Source organism: Sciurus vulgaris (genome assembly GCF_902686455.1).
Source record: "Sciurus vulgaris genome assembly, chromosome: 1".
In the NCBI taxonomy this organism is placed as follows: Eukaryota; Metazoa; Chordata; class Mammalia; order Rodentia; family Sciuridae; genus Sciurus; species Sciurus vulgaris.
In genome coordinates, this window is record NC_136461.1 from 39,841,218 (window position 1) to 39,862,298 (window position 21,081).

The 21,081-nt window shown below is 34.8% G+C and overlaps 1 protein-coding gene across 1 annotated transcript in view; it reads right to left on the minus strand.

Moving 5' to 3' along the window:
- FAF1 (Fas associated factor 1) overlaps nucleotides 1–21,081 on the minus strand; it is a 488,868-nt gene that overhangs the window by 56,603 nt on the left and 411,184 nt on the right. Inside the window, exons 16-17 of the mRNA XM_079154561.1 lie at nucleotides 3,713–3,793; nucleotides 2,613–2,690 (exon numbers count right to left, since the gene is read on the minus strand). Coding sequence (XP_079010687.1) covers nucleotides 2,613–2,690; nucleotides 3,713–3,793 — 159 coding nt within the window. The remainder of the gene's footprint in view (nucleotides 1–2,612; nucleotides 2,691–3,712; nucleotides 3,794–21,081) is intronic.

A 21,081-nucleotide genomic window follows, 5' to 3' on the forward strand; every position in this document is an offset into this window, starting at 1 on the left:
ATATACAAACACATATATGTTACTTAAAACTGATTTTGGAAGGAATTAAAGTAAATATATAAATTAGTAAAAGAGGGGCAGTCTTTGCTATAACTTGTTTTTCCTTCAAACAGCTGTAGAGCCTTTTTCCTATGGTTAAAGACCAGGTCAATAGAGCTTTCTACATTTTACTAACTACATTCCAACATATAGCAAAATGAGGTTGATCACTGAATAATTTCCCTCTGACTACAGTGCTTTGACTATTCAACACTTCATTTTTCTAAAGGATTTTGAAATACTGGAGATAATAAAAATAATAAAACTACTCTTGTTTCTCAATGTAATTATATGGATTAGGATTTCCAGGTAAAAGAGAGGCAGTATTACTGTGAAAAGTCAGGTGGCCTGGCTTCTGATCCAGATTATGTGTTCAACCAGTTTGGTAATGACAGGCAAACCATATAATCTTTATGGGTCTCAGTTTCCTAAGAGGTTGCACAATACCAGCTATTCCCTGGTATTGTAGTTTATACTACACTAGTGTGCTGATATATATATATATATATTAACTGATATTCCATGAAGAAAAAAAAATCAAATAAATTTGGATAGACTGAATAAAATTAAGACCAACAGTTTTTAATGACAGAACTTACAACAGCCTTTAATTGTGACTCTTGGATGAGGGACAGCAGAGTACACAGTATTATCCAAACTTGAACTGGACTTCGGAGCATTTTAGATTTTCAGGTTAGGGATGTTCAACCTGTACAGAGTTTATGTAAGTCATCAGAAGAAAATACCTATTACCAGCCTCCAAATCCAGAATGTGAAGTTAATTGTGTACTCCTGACATTTTAGCCAGTTAGTATAGTCAAAGGACATACTAGTAAGAGAGCATGAGTATATGTGAAATAGAGCATGAAGGAGCAGGAAATCTGTTTTTAACCTATGTTTCCTGAAATACAGCCTAAAAGGATAATGACTAATCTCTCCCTTATCTGAAGTTTTGTGAAACTCTACATATACGACTCCTACAGACACATACTATGATATATGGCCTTGGACTGGAAATGGAGTGTGAGAAAGAGCATGAGTAGTCATAAAGACCTAGGTGAGAATTTGATGTCGGTATGTGTAATTCAATGAGCTTCAGTTTTCTCATTTGTTAAGAGAATCTCTAACTTTGTAGTTGATTTAATGGTTAATGAGTAAGCATATGCAAAGCAGCTAGCAGAATTTGATACACAAAAGATGCTCAACAAAATATTTTTAGCATTCAGAAGGCAGAGACTAGGGTTTGTTAGGCAGGGCATCCTGTACATACGTGCTAAGTATTAAATAAATTTTCATTTCCAAACAGTGAAATTTCACACATCTTTTAAGACCAGGCTCAAATTACTTCTTCCATATGTTGTCTGATTATCAAAGCTGTAAAAGATTTTCCCATGCCCCTGAAATCCCTAGGTATTTTGCTTTTACATCGTTTAGCACACTTTTCCCTTGATTTGCTGTTACTTGTAGACATGTTGTATCTTCTGTCCAAGATATAATCTGTGCTTTTTTTTTTTGATATTGGGGATTGACTGAACCCAGGGGTGCTTTACCACCGAGCCACATTCCTAGCCATTTTTAATTTGAAATGGGTACACTTAATTGCACCTGATCTTGAACTTGTGATCCTGGTGCTTCAGACTCCCAAGCCTTAGGGATTTACAGGCATGTGCTACTGTGCCTTGCTTGTGATCTAGTCTTGCAGGCAGGAAACATTTTATTATCCTGTTTATCTTGTGGTGCTCAGCAGAGTTTCTGTTCAAAAAACACATGAAATAGGTGAAAGAGAGTACGTGAAGGAAATGGCATCCTTTGATCAAGAATGATGACTCATGGGATTTTCCTCAGCCCCAGGTAAGGGTCTCTAGTCTTTTCCATAATTGGTTTGATAGTTTCTTCTTTTTATAAGTGAATCTTGCTATTAATCCTATGTTCAGAAAAAAGTTTTAAAAGTCCTTTTCTGTGAAGCTAATCTAGGGTCATTTGACACACTTCTCTTCAGGCATACGTCTATCATAACTTTTATAAACAGTATTATAATTCTTTTTATAAGACTATAAATTTCTGAAGGGCAGAACCCATGTCTGCATCACTATCCCCTAACAGGTTATAGGGTACATAATAAGTATTTGAAAAATGTTTCCAAAACGAGTGAATATAAAATTCTCTATATTGGTTCAGACATAAATTAAAAGTAAAAAAGTATCAGCCAAGCTCATTTAGGGGCCCAATGAAAGATGCTGCAAAAGTAACTCACACTATCTTTTGAAGGGTAATATCAAGTCTGGAAAGGGAAAAAAATAGTCTTTATGTTATTGGGATGAGATGGTATCCAGGAAGGATGGGAAGTAGTATCTGTTAGGTAACAAAAGGAAAACAACTGAAGATAATAGAAAACCATAAATCTAGTACACGAACAGATATAAAGATCAGGAATAAAGAAAGGTCTTTCATACCAACATGAGTCTGAAAAAGCAGAAAGAAATAAGTTGCAAAAAATATTAACAGTCTCAGTATCAAATACAGTGGAAATGCAACCTAGTTTTTGAATAATTTTTCTTAAAATTATGCCCCACCTCACGTTCCTCTTCTTGCTCTTTGCGAATCTGCTCCAAACGAAACTGTTCTGCCATTTCTCTCTCATGAGCTTCCCTCTGTTGATAAAACAGAAGGGTAGCAAGCATTTAATGATATAATATATTTCCTCACATTTTTTTAAAAAATTGGTGCATTATGCTATAAATAATGATGGGATTTGTTGTTACCTATTTATACATGCACATAATATAAAGATATAATTTGGCCAATATCACTCCCCTCCACGCATCTCTCACCTCTGGGGACCTTTCTTTTACTCATTTCTTTGATTTTCATGACATCTGCCCGCACCTTTCTTTTCCTTTCTCCTCTCTATCTTCCACAAATGACCTTCTGAGTTTTTCTTGTCTCCAAATCTTGAGCTTTAGTCATATTGGTCTTTATCCGTTTAGCCGCAAAAGGGCACTACCTTATATTATTTCTTCTTCCCCTGTCCAGTTCACTTGTACCACTTCTACGAAACATTCTAGAGAACATTTCCATTTTCTGGTTATGCAAAAAGGCTGGAAATTTTTTTCTACTGAAACTCCTGCTCAATGAACTTTCACAAAACTCAGTGCTTCTCTTATGACACTTAGGATCCTTACCTTATGTTACAGCTACTACTGGTAAGTCAATACTTAATCTAATCTACCACATTATCAGTCTTCCTTTGAGGGAAGAAACTGTGGCTTATTCATTTTCCACTCCTTCTTCAAGACCCAATATAGTAGCAGGTGCCCAAGAAACATTAAATAAATCAGTGCTTACTAACTGTGACTGCACATTAGAATCACCTAAAGAGTTTTTTTTTTTTTTTTTAAACTGCTGGGCTGTATCACAAACCAATAAGAAATAAGTTAAATATTGTAGGTTCATTGTTATTGTTATTTTTTTATGATTCTGACAAACTTTATTTTGTCTAAATGACCCATCCTTTATGGACAAAGGATAGAATCATATATTCTCTTTATTGACTATAGCTTTCACTATTGCAAATCCAACATTTTGGGGGATTAAAGTAATAAAAGGGCTAGTATTAAGATAATCAAAGATTAGGATTATATCTGTATTCCATAAGTACCCTGACCAAACCTACCTTTGCTCTGTCAGCCTCAAGTGAAAGGCGATAAGCCTCATCTTGCTCTCTCTTCACATTTTCTCTGGCTTCACGTTCATCCTTAAAAAAACAAAAACAAAACAAAACAAAAAACAAAACAAAACAAAACAAAAAAACAAAAAAAAACCCAAACAAACAAAAAAAACCAAAAAACAGGATTCAAAAGAAAAAAATGATGTTAATCCTCTTGCATTATTTCCGCATGAATGTGTTATAATTACATAAGGAACTTTTAGGTGTACAGGATATAGATAAGCATATAAGATGAGCAATATGGTAATTAATAGTGAAAATAAGAACGGTTAAATTCTAGCTCTACTACTTACAAACTATGTGGTCTTATGAAAGTCTTTTAACCTTCCTAGATCTCAGTTTCCTTAATTGTAAAATAGACATAGTATTTATCTTCTAGGGTTATTGTAAGAATTAAATGCAACAATATGAAAATGTCTAGCAAAGCACCTGGCACTAGTTCATTTGCAAAATTTGCCTTTCTCTTGATTTTTTCTAAGATTAACTTAGAGACTGTCAGCACTGAAACTAAGGACTGGGAAGAATGAAAGCAAAACATGCTTGTTAACCTCGTTCGACACTTCACCACTAAAACTTTGGTCATCAAGTATTTTTCTACTACATTCATATTCATGAAGTGTAAATAGCAGAAGTTACCTAAGTTTGAAAATCTTGTACAATATTTTTAGCTTCTGAAGTGAGTATACCATCTGCCTATATTTAAATCATAATTGCATAGGAAATTAAAATTTAATTCACTAACAATTTCTCATTTGTAAAGCTCAGGAATACAGCCATATACTTGTACTTAAACTTAATAAATACCCACACCTGTCCACATTACAGTGTAGGTTCCTTTTGGTCATCTGTGTATTAGACTGAACCATAAAGTCACCAATATTTGAATATTTTTGACCTATAAAACTGGAAATTTGTCAGGCACAGTGGCACTTGGGAGACTGAGGCAGGCAAAATGCAAGTTCTAGGCCAGTCTAGGCAATTTATTGAGGCCCTGTCTCAAAAATAACTTTGAAAAGGACCGGGTGAATAGCTCTGTGGTGGAGCACTTCCCTAGCATCTGTGAAGTTCTGTGTTCAATTCTCAGTACCAGAAAAAAACAAAAACAAAAACATAAAACCCTGGAAATTTCATAAGGTTTAACTTAGTACTTTGTTACTTTTGTCTCTCCAATTCACTACATGCTTACTCAAGGCTGAGTGTATGCTCAGTTTTTTCTTAGGTGCTTTCCCAGAGGCCTATATTCCTTCTAGTTCCAATAATTCAATTCCAAAAGCTCTGTTAAGAATAGTAACATTTCAACAATGATAAGTAAATAAGCAAAGGGAGGAACTACCCTAAAGGAATAGCCAAATAAAGGAGAAACCAAGTCGTGTCAAAAAAACAAAAATGAGCCAAATGACCGGGAATACAAATCACATTTCAATAATAACCCTGAATGTTAATGGCCTGAACTCATCAATCAAAAGACATAGACTGGCAGATTGGATTAAAAAGAAAGATCCAACAATATGCTGCCTGCAAGAGAATCATCTCATAGAAAAAGATACCCACAGACTAAAGGTAAAAGGATGGGAAAAAATATACCATGCACATGGACTCAGCAAAAAAGCCGGAGTATCCATCCTCATATCAGATAATGTGGACTTCAAGCCAAAGTTAGTCAGAAGGGAAAAAGAAGACATTTCATAAGGCTTAAGGGAACCATAAATCAGCAAGACATAACAATCATAAATATATATGCCCCAAACAGTGACTCATCCATGTACATCAAACAAATCCTTCTCAATTCCAAGAATCAAATAGACCACAACACAATAATACTAGGTGACTGACTTTAACACACCTCTCTTCCCACTGGACATATCTTCCAAACAAAAATTGAACAAAGAAACCATAGATCTCAATAACACAATCAATAATTTAGACTTAACAGACATTTATAGAATATACCATTCAACAAAGAGTGAATACACTTTCTTCTCAGCAGCACATGGATCCTACTCTAAAACAGACCATATATTATGCCACAAAGTTCCTGTTAGCAAATACAAGAAGACAGAGATACTACCTTGTATTCTATCAGATCATAATGGATTGAAATTGGAAATCAATGACAGAATAAAAAACAGAAACTACTCCAACACCTGAAGATTAAATAATATGCTATTGAATGATGAATGGGTAACAGAAGAAATGGGGGGAAATAAAAAAATTCTTAGAGGTAAACGAGAACAAAGATATATCAAAATCTCTGGGACACTATGAAAGCAGTTCTTAGAGGAAAATTTATTTCATGGAGCACATTCAATAAAAGAAGAAAAAATCAACAAATCAACAACCTAACACTACAGCTCAAAGCTCTAGAAAAAGAAGAACAGAGCAACACCAAAAGTAGTAGAAGTCAGTAAATAGTTAAAATCACAGCTGAAATCAATGAAATTGAAACAAAAGAAACAACTGAAAAAATTGGCAAAATAAAAAGTTGGTTCTTTGAAAAAATGAACAAAATTGATAAATCCTTAGCCACACTAACATAGAGAAGGAGAGAGAAAACTCAAATTACTAGAATTCGGAGTGAACAAGGAAATATCATGACAGACACTATTGAAATACAAAATATAATTAGAAGCTATTTTGAAAATCTCTACTCCAACAAAATAGAAAATCTTGAAGACATCAACAGGTTTCTAGAGACATATGAATTATCTAAACTGAACCAGGAGGACATACACAATTTAAATAGATCAATTTCAAATAATGAAATAGAAGAAGTCATCAAAAGCCTACCAACAAAGAAAAGTCTGGGACCAGATGGTTTCTCAGCCAAGTTCTACAAAACCTTTAAAGAAGGGCTCATTCCAATATTTCTCAAAGTATTCCATGAAATAGAAGAGGAGAAACCCTCACTCATTCTATGAAGTCAATATCACCCTGATACCTAAACCAGACAGAGACACATCAAGGAAAGAAAATTTCAGGCCAATATCCTTAATGAACATAGACACAAAAATTCTCAACAAAATTTTAGCAAATCGCATACAAAAATATATTAAAAAGACAGTGCACCACGATCAAGTGGGTTTTATCCCATGGATGCAAGGTTGGTTCAACATCTGGAAATCAATAAATGTAATTCACCATATCAATAGACTTAAAGTCAAGAATCACATGATTATTTCAATAGATGCAGAAAAAGCATTTGATAAAATACAGCACCCCTTCATGCTCAAAACACTGGAAAAAATAGGGACAATGGGAACATTCCTTAACATTGTAAAGGCCATTTATGCTAAGCCCATGGCCAATATCATTCTAAATGGTGAAAAACTGAAAGCATTCCCCCTAAAAACTGGAACAAGGCAGGGATGCCCTCTTTCACCACTTCTATTCAACATTGTCCTTGAAACTCTAGCCGGAGCAATTAGACAGACCAAAGAAATTAAAGGGATACAAATAGGAAAAGAAGAACTCAAACTATCCCTATTTGCTGATGACATGATTATATATTTAGAGGAACAGGGAAATTCCACCAGAAAACTTTTAGAACTCATAAGTGAATTCAGTGAAGTAGCAGGATATAAGGTCAATGTTCATAAATCTAATGCATTTTTATACATAAGTGATGAATCTTCAGAAAGAGAAGTTAGGAAAACTACCCCCTTCACAATAGCCTCGAAAAAAGCAAAATACTTGGGAATCAATCTAACAAAAGAGGTGAAAGACCCCTACAATGAGAACTACAGAACATTAAAGAAAGAAAGAAAACCTTAGAAGATGGAAAGATTTCCCATGTTCTTGGATAGGCAGAACTAATATTGTCAAAATGGCCATACTACCAAAAGTGCTATACAGATTCAATGCAATTCCAATTAAAATCCCAATGATGTACCTCACAGAAATAGAGCAAGCAATCATGAAATTCATCTGGAAGAATAAGAAACCCAGAATAGCTAAAGCAATCCTTAGCAGGAAGAGTGAAGCAGGGAGTATCACAATACCAGAACTTCAACTATACTACAAAGCAATAGTAACAAAAACGGCATGCTATTGGTACCAAAACAGACAGGTAGATCAATGGTACAGAATAGAGGACATGGACACAAACCCAAATAAATACAATTTTCTCATACTAGACAAAGGTGCCAAAAATATGTAATGGAGAAAAGATAGCCTCTTCAACAAATGGTGCTGGGAAAACTGGAAATCCATATGCAGCAGAATGAAACTAAACCCCTATCTCTCACCCTGCGCAAAACTCAACTCAAAATGAAACAAGGACCTTGGAATCAGACCAGATACCCTGCAACTTACAGAAGAAAAAGTAGGTCCAAATCTTCAACATGTCAGCTTAGGATCAGACTTCCTTAACATGACTCCCAGAGCACAAGAAATGAAAGCAAGAATCAATAACTGGGATAGATTCAAACCAAAAAGCTTTCTCTCAGCAAAGCAAACTATCAGCAATGTGACAAGAGAGCCTACAGAGTGGGAATACAAATAACCCAATCAACAAATGGGCTAAGGAAACGAACAGACACTTCACAGAAGAAGATCTACAAGCAATCAACAGATATATGAAAAAATGTTCAACATCTCTAGTAATAAGAGAAATGCAAATCAAAACTACCCTAAGATTCCATCTTGCCCCAATTAGAATGGCGATTATCAAAAATACAAGCAACAATAGGTGTTGGCGAGGTTGTGGGGAAAAAGGTACACTCATACATTGCTGGTGGGGTTGCAAATTAGTGCAGCCACTCTGGAAAGCAGTGTGGAGATTCCTTAGAAAACTTGGAATGGAACCACCATTTGACCCAGCTATCCCCTCCTTAGCCTATACCCAAAGGACTTAAAATCAGCATACTACAGTGACGCAACCATGTGGATGTTTACAGCAGCTCAATTCACAATAGCTAAACTATGGAACCAACCTAGATGCCCTTTGACAGATGACTGAAAATAGATTAAAATAATAAAATATTAATAAATAAATGTTGAATCTTGAATAAAAAAAAAGAAATAGTAACATTTCATTGATTCTCAAGCTTTTAAACAAAAAATCAGTAAGAATCAGATGCTGCTACCTGAAGCTGAGTGTTATACTATGCATGAATAAAGGAAATACTGGGGAAATGTTATTTGGTAATAAAATATCGGGAACCATGTTTAACTTGCGATCACTCAGGCTACAAAGCAGTCAGAATAATTTATATGTCAAATAATATACATGAATAAAAGCGGATTTTAAAAACATCTTACTGGAGACATATTTAGCACTTAGTATTTACACTTTAATAGCAGTTAGTATTTACATTTTAAGGACATAGGAGCATTTTTCTTTAAGTACATTTTCACTAATTTTAACTGATTATCTTTCATTTGGATCTACTTACTGAGGTTTTACTATGCCTAGATTTTCATTTGCCTAATTCATTACTCTGTGAACTCTTTTCCCTATCCCAAACACAAATTTATACAGAGTGGCCACTTAATAGTTCATTTGACCATAGGTGATCTATATTTGATAAAATAATTATTTTCAGGTAAAAAAAGAGAGAAGATTAGCAGACCTGTTTGAGTCCTAGACTGGCCAGTAGCAAGTTATGTGTTTTGGGGTAAATAATGCCTTCCTTTTCAGACATCTATTAAAATAAAAAATAGAACTTCTAAGAATTATATGCATTTATGGATAATGCATCTTTTCAAATTTAACTATTTCTAGAATATAATCAACAAATTATGAATGTAATTGTACCTTTCTATATTTAAATGGGGAAATACTTAAGATAAATTTGACTTTACTTTCCTGACCTTGCTCTTTACAAATTGGTTTAGGTTTATCTCAGAACACTCTGTGCTTACTCTTTAAAGCATTTATCACAATTGCAATTAATTAATTAATTATCATATAGTTATTTATATAAGGTGGGTTTTACCCATGATAATGTAATCTCCACAAACAGAACTCATCTATATCATATACCTCTGTTTTCCAATATACAGATTGAATTAATCTTCCTACCTACCTACCTTTTTGGTGCTGGGGACTAAACCCAGGGCCTGGAGGATGCTAAAATACACACTCTGCCAGTAAGCTACACCCTATCCCCAGCTATATCAATGAATAAATGAATCATCTTTCCAGGCATAAAATATCTATTGTTTGCAGTAAAAAGTAAGGAGGAAAAAGATTCAACTCACCCATAAAAGTGGCCCCATCTGGGTTAATGCAATTGACTGGCTAGGCAGGAATGACCTGTTATGATACTATGTACATATAACAAAGGGACAAGCTACTACAGCTGTAAGTCATTTAAGCACAAATACAGTTTATAATATAAAGCATTCTAAGTAAACAGTTCTGTTTTAAAACAGACTGTTGCAGATATGAAAGGCTATTAAATACAAGATCTCTGTCCCAGAATGTGGCACCTGTTGTGAGAGGGCTTCCTGACCAACTAATTTCCTTCCTGCCAACCCATCTTTTCTCCCTTCCCTCTCAACAAATCCTTCTTGGATATCCCTACCTGAGTCATTTTTATGTTATAAAGTCTACTCATTTATTGTTAAGTGTTCAGGTTTTATGTTGTTTTCCTTTTGTTCCATAAATAATGTTGCTCTCTTCACCTAAAAGATTTTCTTGTTTTATCACCTCTATCACTCAAAAATCCTACCTGCCTTTCATTTTGGCCCAGTTATTCCACTCCTTGGCATACCCAAAGGACTTAAAATCAGCATAATAGTGTTTACTGCAGCACAATGCACAATAGCCAAGCTATAGAACCAACCTAGTTACCTTTCAATAGCTGAATGGATAAAGAAAATGTGGTAAATATACAAAATGGGATATTACTCAGCCATAAAGAAGAACAGAATTATGGCATTTGCTTGTAAATGGATGATGGAACTGGAAAACATCATTCTAAATGAAATAAGATAATCCCAAAGGCCAAATGTTCTTTCTGATATGTGGATGCTAAACCACAACAAGGGAGGGTAATAGAAATTCACTGGATTAGACAAAGGGGAATGAAGGGAAGGGAGGAGGATGGGAATAGGAAAAGACAGCAGAATGAATCAGACATAACTTTCCTATATTCATAAACAAATACACAACTAGTGTAACTCCACATTATATACGACCACAAGAATGGGATCTTAATTGGAATGAGTTGTACTCCATGTATCTATAATATGTCAAAATACACTCTACTGTCATGTATATTAAAAACAACAACAAAGAAATATAGGAGGTTCAACATACCCCAAGGAGTCATTTCAGAGTTGAAGAAACAGAAATCATATCAGGCTAACTGATGTGCATAAGACCACCCAGTAAAGTCAGCTTAGATTTGAATTCTGGTCTCCTAGTAGCCTCACTTTCTTTCCCTTGCTAACAGACCATCCTGACCATTTCCAACAGAACTGATTTAGGCCTGTGTTTAGGATGAAATACAAAATGTATTATGGTCATAGCTTCTTCTGTGTTGGCAGATGCTTTTGAATAGCTATTATTTCTTCTTGTCCTTACTGTAGATTTTATACTTGCCTTTACAACCATCTTGTTCAGTTGTCTCTAATATTGGGAATTACAAAAAAGTATTTTAGGCATTTTTATGACATTATCCTCTATTATTAGACTTTTTAAAAAGAAAATTCCAGGTGTTGTGATTAACACTTAATCTATAAATTTGTTTTTATGGTCTATAGATGTATATCTTGGAACTTCTGTGTCCTAAAATACTCTTCTTGTTATAGTTCCCCTTGCTAATTCTGAGAGGACATATTAAAGTAAATAGGAACACAGTGATTGTGGAGGTAGAGCAGCTGGATGATCAGATTCAGAAACAGGTCTTAGGTGCTGCCTGGGCTATGACTTAAGCTCCTTGTCATACCAAAGTAAGTAGCTGGGTTGCTCAGAAATAAGTGAGCTCCAACTGGAGCATTTCACTTTTAGTATGCAGTCACTATTCTTAAATTGCTCTGTGCTACATTAATTGCTAGAGGGAAAAGGCTCTATTTTATAAGTCTTTGTATCCCCTATAGTATCCAGGGTTCTATCTTACATATTATAAGCATCCTATACACTTACTGGATGAATTAATCAAATTTCCAGGGCTCAACAGATATAAACCAGAAGTTCTGAAGCCTCTAAGTATTCTTGAGACTAGTAATTCTTCTTTAAAATATATTTCCTATCCTGAGTATTACATAATGAGATGCTAAGAAGTACTGGAATTAGAGTTCTATTTTAGAGTCATTCTTGGTTAAAGTCCATGTTTCCCCCCCGCATTGTGCACACTATATGATTCAAAATAGTCCTCTATCTTTCAGACAACAGCCACTGAATCAGATTTCACTATAACCACCTAAATATAATGCCAATTAAAAATAATGAAACATTTTATAAGCTATAAGTGGTCTCTAAATGAAGAATTTAACTAAAAATAAAAATTTAGATGTAACTTATTACTCCTTAGTAATGTCTGAGTAATCATCAATTAATTTACAAAACACTAATGCAAACTTCTGTAAAAAACCTACAGCTAACATCTTTCTTATCAGGTTAAGAAAGTTCTTATTATTCCTATAAGAACTATTCCTATTTTCCTGAAAAAAAAAATCAGGAGTAGAATGGCTTTTATTTAATGCTTTTCCTGCATCTACTGAAATGATTAAATGGTGAATTACACTGATTGATGTTTAAACTGATAAGGTAAGAAAAAGAAATAAAAGGCATTCAGAATGGAAAGTAAGAAGTAGAATTCTCTTTATTAAGATGAAATCATCAGAGATGTGGAAAATTCTATGGCTCCTACCAAAAAGCTATTATAACTAGTGAGTGAACTAAGTAAGGTTGCAGGATATAAAACGGACAAGAAACTGTATTTCCATACAGTAGCAATGAAAGAACAGAACTTACAATTTTAAAAATACCACCTATAAGAGCATAAAATGCATGAAAAACACGAATAAATGTGACAAAGGATGCAAATGATCTACATACTGAAAATTAGAAAATATTGCTGAAAGATTTAAATAAATGGTAAGATTTATCATTTCCAAAGTTAGGAGAGTCAATATTTTTATGTCAATTCTCTCCAAATGATCTATAGATTCAATACAATTCCAGTCAAAATACCAGTAGTCTTTTTTTCTATAAAAATCGATGAGATGATTGTATAAAATTCACATGGAAATGTGTGACCTAGAATAGCCAAAACAACTATGAAAAAAAGAACCAAGTTAGAGGACTTACACTATTTGATTTCGAGATGTATTATAAAGTTGAAGTAATTGTGTATGGTTTTGATGTAAAAATAGTCAAAGAATAAGGAATAAAAGAATGAGGAATAGCACAAGTCCAGATATGGACCTTGCATACATGATCATATAAATTATTTTTGTATGTTTGTGTGGTGCTGGATATTGAATCCAGAATCTCATGTACACTAGGCAAGTGCTCTACCACTAAGCCACATCCCCAGTCTAACTGATTTTTCATAAAGGTGCAAAAGTAATGCAGTGGGAAAAGGATAGTGCTAGAAATACTGGATATCTCTACTGAATTTCAATTCATAAATCATACTATATACAAAGTTTACCTCAAATGGGTCATAGACCTAAACATGAAATCTAAAGCAATACTATTTATAGAAGAAACATTGGATAAAATGGTGACTCTGGATTGGGCAAATATTTCTTAGATGTGACCGAAAAGTATGATATATGAAAGAAAAAATACTTAAATTGAACTTCATCAAAATTAAAAACTTATGTTCCTTTATTTTTTACTTTATTGGTTTTTAAACTTCTCTCTTAAAGACAATTGAAACTTTAAAGAGAATAAAAGACAAACCACAGACTGAAAAAATCTTTGCGAATCATTAAATAAAGGACTTGTACCTAAAACATAGAAAGAACTCTCAAAATGAGAAAGTAGAAAGCATTCAAACTGTAAATTTGCAAACACTTCACCAATAAAGGCATATGGTTAGCATATAGCACACCGTGTTAGTCAGTGTTTTGCTGCTGTGACCAAAATACTCAACAAGAACAACCAAGATGAGAAAAAGTTTTTTTTCTGGCTCATGATGCAGAGGTTTAGTCCACGTGGGCTGATTCCACTGCTCTGGGCCTAAGGGTAAGGCAGACCATCATGGTAAAAGAGAATGGCAGAAGACTGCTGCTCCATTCATGGCAACCAGAAGTGCGTGCTTGTGTGTGTGTGTGTGTTTTTCTGTGTCTGGCCAGCAGGGAAGATGAACCCTTCCAGGGCATGCCCCACCTACATACAGTTGCCACCCAGTCAGTTCATTCAAATTAGGATGGACTGATTAGGTTAGCACTTTCATAATCCACTCACTTACCTCTGCATATTCCTGCATTAACATAGCAGATTCTGGAGGTCACTTTATAGCCAAACCATAACACAAATGAAAAGATGTTTAATCTTATTAGTCATTAAAGAAATACAAATTAAAATCATAAGGAGATACCATTATATACCTATTTGAAGGTCTAAAATTTAAAAAGACTAGTCATATCAAGTGCTGACAAGGAATATGGAGGCAGCAGAGTGCTCATAAACTGCCAGAAGAAATGTAAAATACTACAACTACTTTGGAAATCAGACTGGTAATTTCTTAAAAAGTTAACAACATGTCTGTCATATGCCCTAGTCATTTCAGTCCTAATTAGTTACCCAAGACAAGTGAGAACACATGTTCATACAAAAATATGTACAACAGACAAAAACTAGAAAATAATCCAATTATTCAGTGTGAAAATTATCAGAATAAAAATGGATTGCTTATAAAAACAAAACAATAAATGAATAAAAGCTGTGATGTTAAAAAAAAAAAAAGCTGTGAGGTTATGAAGGAAGGGTTTCTCACAATTGCCTGTTATTAATTACCACAAAAGGTTCTGTCAGAACCACAACCCTGCATAAAGGCTCCTGCAACTTTATACAACAAATACTTCTGCAAGGATATCTGGCCAGCTACTGTCTGTCAACCTTGGACTAGCATCTTATGAATCCTCATTTTTGTCTTTAGAAATTTCTCCTTGACCTAACCTCTCTGAATATACTCAAAGTTTCTATGGCATATTTACTTTCACTGCAATTCTATACCCCAATAAAATTAATAAATCTTCAGAGAATCTCTTTCTGATTGTTACTTAGATTGATAACATCAACAGGTGAACATTAAAAAACCCTGATAAACATAAAAACTAATCTTTTAAGTGTACTGGGGATTGAACTCGAGGGTGATTTATCACTGAGCTATATCAACAGCTCTTCTTTATTTTTTGAGAAAGCGTTTCACTAAACTGCCAAGGCTGGCCTTGAACTTGTGATCTTCCTTCTTCAACTCTCCTGGAGAAGCTCTATAGTGCCTGACAAAAATATGAACACTACTGAAAACAGCATTTGGGGCTTTTGACAAACCATTTCTTGTTCAGAGCAGAAAGACACTGGAACTTCTGTCATAATACTATATAACAATTCCTCTTCATATGATTTCAGAGAATGGTAAGCCCTTTATTAGGTGCATTTACATCAATTTTAAGCCAACTGTGTTTGGAATGGTGTTCTCTAAATCCATTGTGTTAGATACTGAAAGGAAGCAGCAAACTCAGAAATGAGTGACTTAGGGCTAGATATTGAAGGTAGTCAACACAAAGCAGACTCAAGACCCAAGAAAACAGTACTGAAATGCAAGGTTAAATCAGACTGCTCAGCTTCATTCACAAAACAGTGAAAACAGAAGACAGAGAATAAACAACTGAGAAATGAAGCATCAATTCTCAGTTTTGCCCTCTTCATTTTCTTAAATGGTGATGATGGTGGTGGAGGTGGTTGCTGTAGTCATGTATATTGTTGTATTGAAGTGCAGACTGACAGTCTTTCCATTGGCAACTAGAAGCAAAGACTTCAGTATTCAGAGTAAATTGCATAGAATCTGCAGTGTCTGTTTCAGTGGTTGGTCTACGGGAACTGAGATCAGGCAGGAGTTTCACAAGTACAAATTTTAGTCATCATCTATTACTCAGTGGCTATTGGGAGGACAGGCTTACCTTATAGGTTGGCAGCCTGTTTTAAGATCCAGCTTCTTTAACAATGAATGCAGTACTAAATTGGAATACTGTATCTTAGTACAGAAGAATCTTCAAGTTTTCTTGTGTGTGTGTATGTGTGTGTGTGTGTGTGTGTGTGTGTGTGATGAACTAATCAGAAAGACAGATATGACATTGTAATTTGAACTATTTTGCTATGTTTTTCAATGTTTTTTAAAAGGCATTTATGCAAAATTTTAAAATGTAAATGTTTATTCTTAAAGGCAACACTATTAATATTGCTAGGTGGTGGTTGCCCAACATGCTGAATACCCTGAATGCCACTGAGTTGTATGCTCAACGTTAACCCATATTATGTGAATTCCACTTGTATTAAAAAAATTCCTAAAACCAAAACAAACAAACAAAAAAAGGAAAACTGTGGTATGTACATATTGTGGATTAGTGCTCAGCAATTAAAAGGTATGAATCACTGATAAATGCAACAGTGGGGATGAATCTCAAAAAGATTATGCTGAGTAAAAGAAGCTTGACTGATAATTATAATTACAATTGCATGTGTTTTAGATTAGATCTTGAATGTCTCCCAAAGGCTTGGTCCACAATGCAGGAATGTTCAGAGGTGGAGCTTCTGGGAAGAGACTGGATTATGGTTTGGCTATGATGTGCCCCCAAAAGCTCTGTGTTAATGCAGGAAAAATGACTGGTTGTAAAAAGTTGCAAACTACTCAGTCTATACTAGTTTGAATAGACTGACTGGGTGGTAACTTAGGCAGGTAGGGTGTGTCTAGAGGAGGTGGGTCACTGGGGGCTTGGTCTGGAAGGGTTCTTCCCTGAGGTACCTTACCTCATCCCTCTCTCAGGTTCCTGAGAACCTCAGTTCAATGTGAACTGAGCTGCTTTTTTCCACCCTGACCTTCAGTCATGATGTTCAGGCTCATTTTGACCCAGAGCAATGGACTTCATTGTCTGTGGATTGAGACCTTTAAACTGTGACCCCAAATGAACTTTTTCTTCTCTAAGTTGTTCTGGTCAGGTATTTTGGGCACAGTGATGAAAAGCTGACTAAAATATGAGGGTTCTGACCTTATCAATGGATTAATTCACTGATGAGTTCATAATGAAATAGACTGTTAGGAGGTTGTGGAAACTGTAGGAGGTAGTATCTAACTGAAGGAAGTAGGTCCTAGGGGTTGTGCCCTTGGGGAATATATCTTGTGTCCAGTCTCTTCCTCTTTCTCTTTGCTTCCTGGCTGTCATGAAGTAAGCAGCCTCCTCTGTTACTTGCTCCTACCGTTGATATTATTTATGCCTTTCCTCAGGCCGAAAACAATGGAGCCAGCTGACCATGGATGTTTCTCTGAAACTGTGAGCCAAAATAAACCTTTCCCCTTTTAAGTTGTTTTTTGTCAGGCATTTTGTCAAGGCAATGGAAAGCTAAAACAGAATGATTTAATATTTTATAATATTCTAGAAAATGCAAATAAATCTAAACTGACAGAAAGATCAAGGGTACATGATATTTGAGCTGGCAGAGGCAAGAGACGGATTACAAAGATGCATAAAAAAGCTTTGAGTGTGATGTACAGTTCACCATTTTGATTGTTGTAAGGATTTCATAGCTATACATATATGTCAGAACTTGTCAAATTATACATTTTATATAAGAATAGTTCACTGTATCTCAATTATGTACAATATTGCTTTAGAAAGTAAATGATGAATAATACTGCAGAAATTAATGGGTGAATTAAAACTAATGAATAAAGGAGAAGAGAGAATTATTGAAACATCATTAATCTGAATAAATTATCTGAATTCTAACACAGAGAGATACAGAGAAATAAAACATGACAGAGAAGTTAAGAAATGTGGAGGAAAGAAGTCAGTGTCTGAAAGCAGTGTGGAGATTCCTTAGAGGACTTGGAATGGAATCACCATTTGACCCAGCTATCCCACTCCTTGGCCTATACCCAAAGGACTTAAAATCAGCATACTGCAGAGATATAGCCACATCAATGTTCATAGCTGCTCAATTCACAATAGCCAGATTGTGGAACCAACCCAGATGCCCTTCAATTGATGAATGGATGAAGAAACTGTGGTGTGTGTGTATATATATATACATACATATATATATACGTATATACGTATATATATATATATACATATATACACATATATATATACACACAATGGAATATTACTCAGCCATAAAGAATAATAAAATTATGGCATTTGCAGGCAAATGGATGAAATTGGAGAATATCATGCTAAGTGAGATAAGCCAATCTCAAAAAACCAAAGGAGGAATGATCTCGCTGATAAGCGGATGATGACACATAATGGGGGGTGGGAGGGATTAGTGTTAGGGTTAGAGTTAGGGTTAGGGACGGGGGCAAGAATGGAGGAAGGAAGGACTGTATAGAGGGAAAAGAGGGGTGGGAGGGGTGGGGGGAAGGGAAAAATAACAGAATGAATCAAACAACATTACCCTATGTAAATTTTTGATTACACAAATGGTATGCCTTTACTCCATGTACAAACAGAGAAACAACATGTATCCCATTTGTTTACAATAATAAAAAAAAAGAAGTCAGTGTCTAATAAGCATCTGCCAGTAATTCTAGGACAGAATATATAGAATCAAGCTATACTTAGAGATAATATTTTTTATTTTTTCAGTATAGACCAAAGATAAGGATAAGTACAAAGAACCATTTAAAAAGGTAACTCGTAGGACATGTAGCATTGAAATTAATTTAGTTTCTCAGAAATGCAGTCTTTGATCCAACTCCAGAATGACTGAATCATAACATGAATTTCAATAAGATTTCCATTCTACAGCTGTTAAATTTTGAAAAGTATTACTTAAGAAGACCATAGCAATCTGCTGAGCAGTCAGTTTTACAGACAACAAGAATATTGTTATTAAAAGTAATGTATCTAACTTTGCTTAGGTGAAAAGAGATTGAGATTTTATTTTGACTTTCAGGAAAGCCATATATGAAGAAAGTTAACCCACACTGGTGAAAAAAAAAGTAGTTAAATACTAGGACTGGGCCCTAATCCTTTAGGATCAAGGCAGGATTTTGGGAGATAAAACTTGTGCTTTTGAACAGAGATCCCATAACAGGTTTCCAAATAGACATGTAAATTCCTCACAAAGGAACATGTCCACTGACAGTGCACATTCTGACAAATGTAATAAAGAGAAACAGTCAAACACATATTTCAACTCCAACATGACAGCTCTGTTACATAAGTCCAGTTAACTGCTCTGGAAAATTTTGGTGTGTGTGCATGTGAGCAACAGAGCAATGACATAATAACCTCTGGAAAAATCTGAATAGTATATTCTGTGCCCACTTATTAAGTTAGGATTCCTTTCTGAAAACAGGTAAGACAGGAGAAAGATTACTTTAAATTATGGGTCAGCAAACTATGGTCTTTTGGGCCAAAGTCTGCCTGTCGCCTGTTTTTGGAAATAAAGTTACATTGAATATGGGGCCATACCTGGCCATGCCCCTTCATTTATATATTATCCATGGCTACTTTTAAACTATTATGGGAGAACACAGTAGCAGTGACAGGAGGGAGACAGCCCCAATACCAAAATTATTTACTATTTAGCTCTTTATACAAAAGTTTGCTGATCCTTTAAAACCATTATAAAAATTGGTTTCAGCCTTTTAAACTTTCAGTTTGCAGTAAGTAGGAAATAAAATCCTAATAGGATTTAAATTTTATAAAGGACGAGGGAGAGTTTTAGGAAAAGGAAAGGTCAAAAGGAAAAAAGCATCTAATGTGTTCTTTACAAAAAACAAAACAAAACAAAACAAAACAAAAAAAAAAAACAAAAAAACAGAAGCTATAACTCAGCCCTGACATTATAACAAAAGATTTCAAGTTTCACAGAAGCATATTACAAATTTTGAATGGGTTAACAGTAAAAGATCTTGAATGGGATTTCACAGCACAGATAGAAATAATTTGATCGAACATATGAATGCAAGAGAAGAATGGATGAGCGTTTGGGTATCTAGGAGAGATGAGGGAATAATTTCCCATTTGGAGGCTTAGGTATAGAACTGTTTGTTCTGAACCAGTTTGTATTTTGGCTTAGTTTCAGGTAATGAATTAAACATACCTATTATGAGCAATGCACTGGGCCCAGTATGATGGGAAAGAGAAAGATTTTAAATTAGATCTTACTTTAAAAAAAGAAGTATTTATATTACATTTTATCTAGAAGAAAGGGAAAAAGGTTTTTATTTCCTTATTTTCATGAAGATTTTAATATCACTGTTACCAAATTCCTATCATTGAAACCACAGTATTAGTAAAAGAAATATCCCACTAAAAATCATACAACACTACTTTTTGTTTTTCAATGATCTTCCCACATCATCAGGATAAAGTTTAAAACTTCCTAACATAGCCAGCCTTATATACTTTGTCAGTATTCACTGTCCTTTCCATTCACTCAATGACAAGCCCCCTCACAGCTCAATGAACAGACTAGACATCTGCACAACACTCTGCCTTTTACATCCTTTATCATTGGACTGGAACGGTCCCCATCTTTTCTCCTTCAGGCAAAACATCACACTTATCTTTCAGGTCTAACTATCTTTCAGGTCTAACTGAAGAAGAGGCAAGCCCTCTTTTCGCATTCCTGGGTTGAATGGCTTCAGTCCTGTGCACCATTCACATTGTATTGCTATAATGATATATTTACATATTTCTCTCTCATACTGTGAGCATATAGAGGGCAAAAAAAAAAAAAGTGTTTTGGTAACCTCTGAGTTTTTAGCATAAGTTAACATATGATTGGCATGTGGTACATAACAACAGCAAACGTTAAGCAAATGTTTGTTGTATGCCACTCTTCTGATTACCTTATATATTACCATTTTATTTAATCCTCACATACACTGAGGAGGAGAGGAAAGAAAAGACCACATACACAAGAAGAAATAAAAGGAATGGGAGCTAAGATATGCTGTAGAAACTGTCATTGATCTCAAAATGTCAACAGCTTTTGTAAACTACATGCTTTCATTTTACTTTCTTCATGCTGCCATTACCTGTCTTGTATTCTGAAACTGACAAGATTGCTAGAAGCCTTGAGAGAAATGATAACAGGTAGAAATGGGAATGAGAAAACAGCTTTCTTAAGGAAAATTATTCTCCTGTGTAGGGTGAATGGTTACACAAGGACTACATTT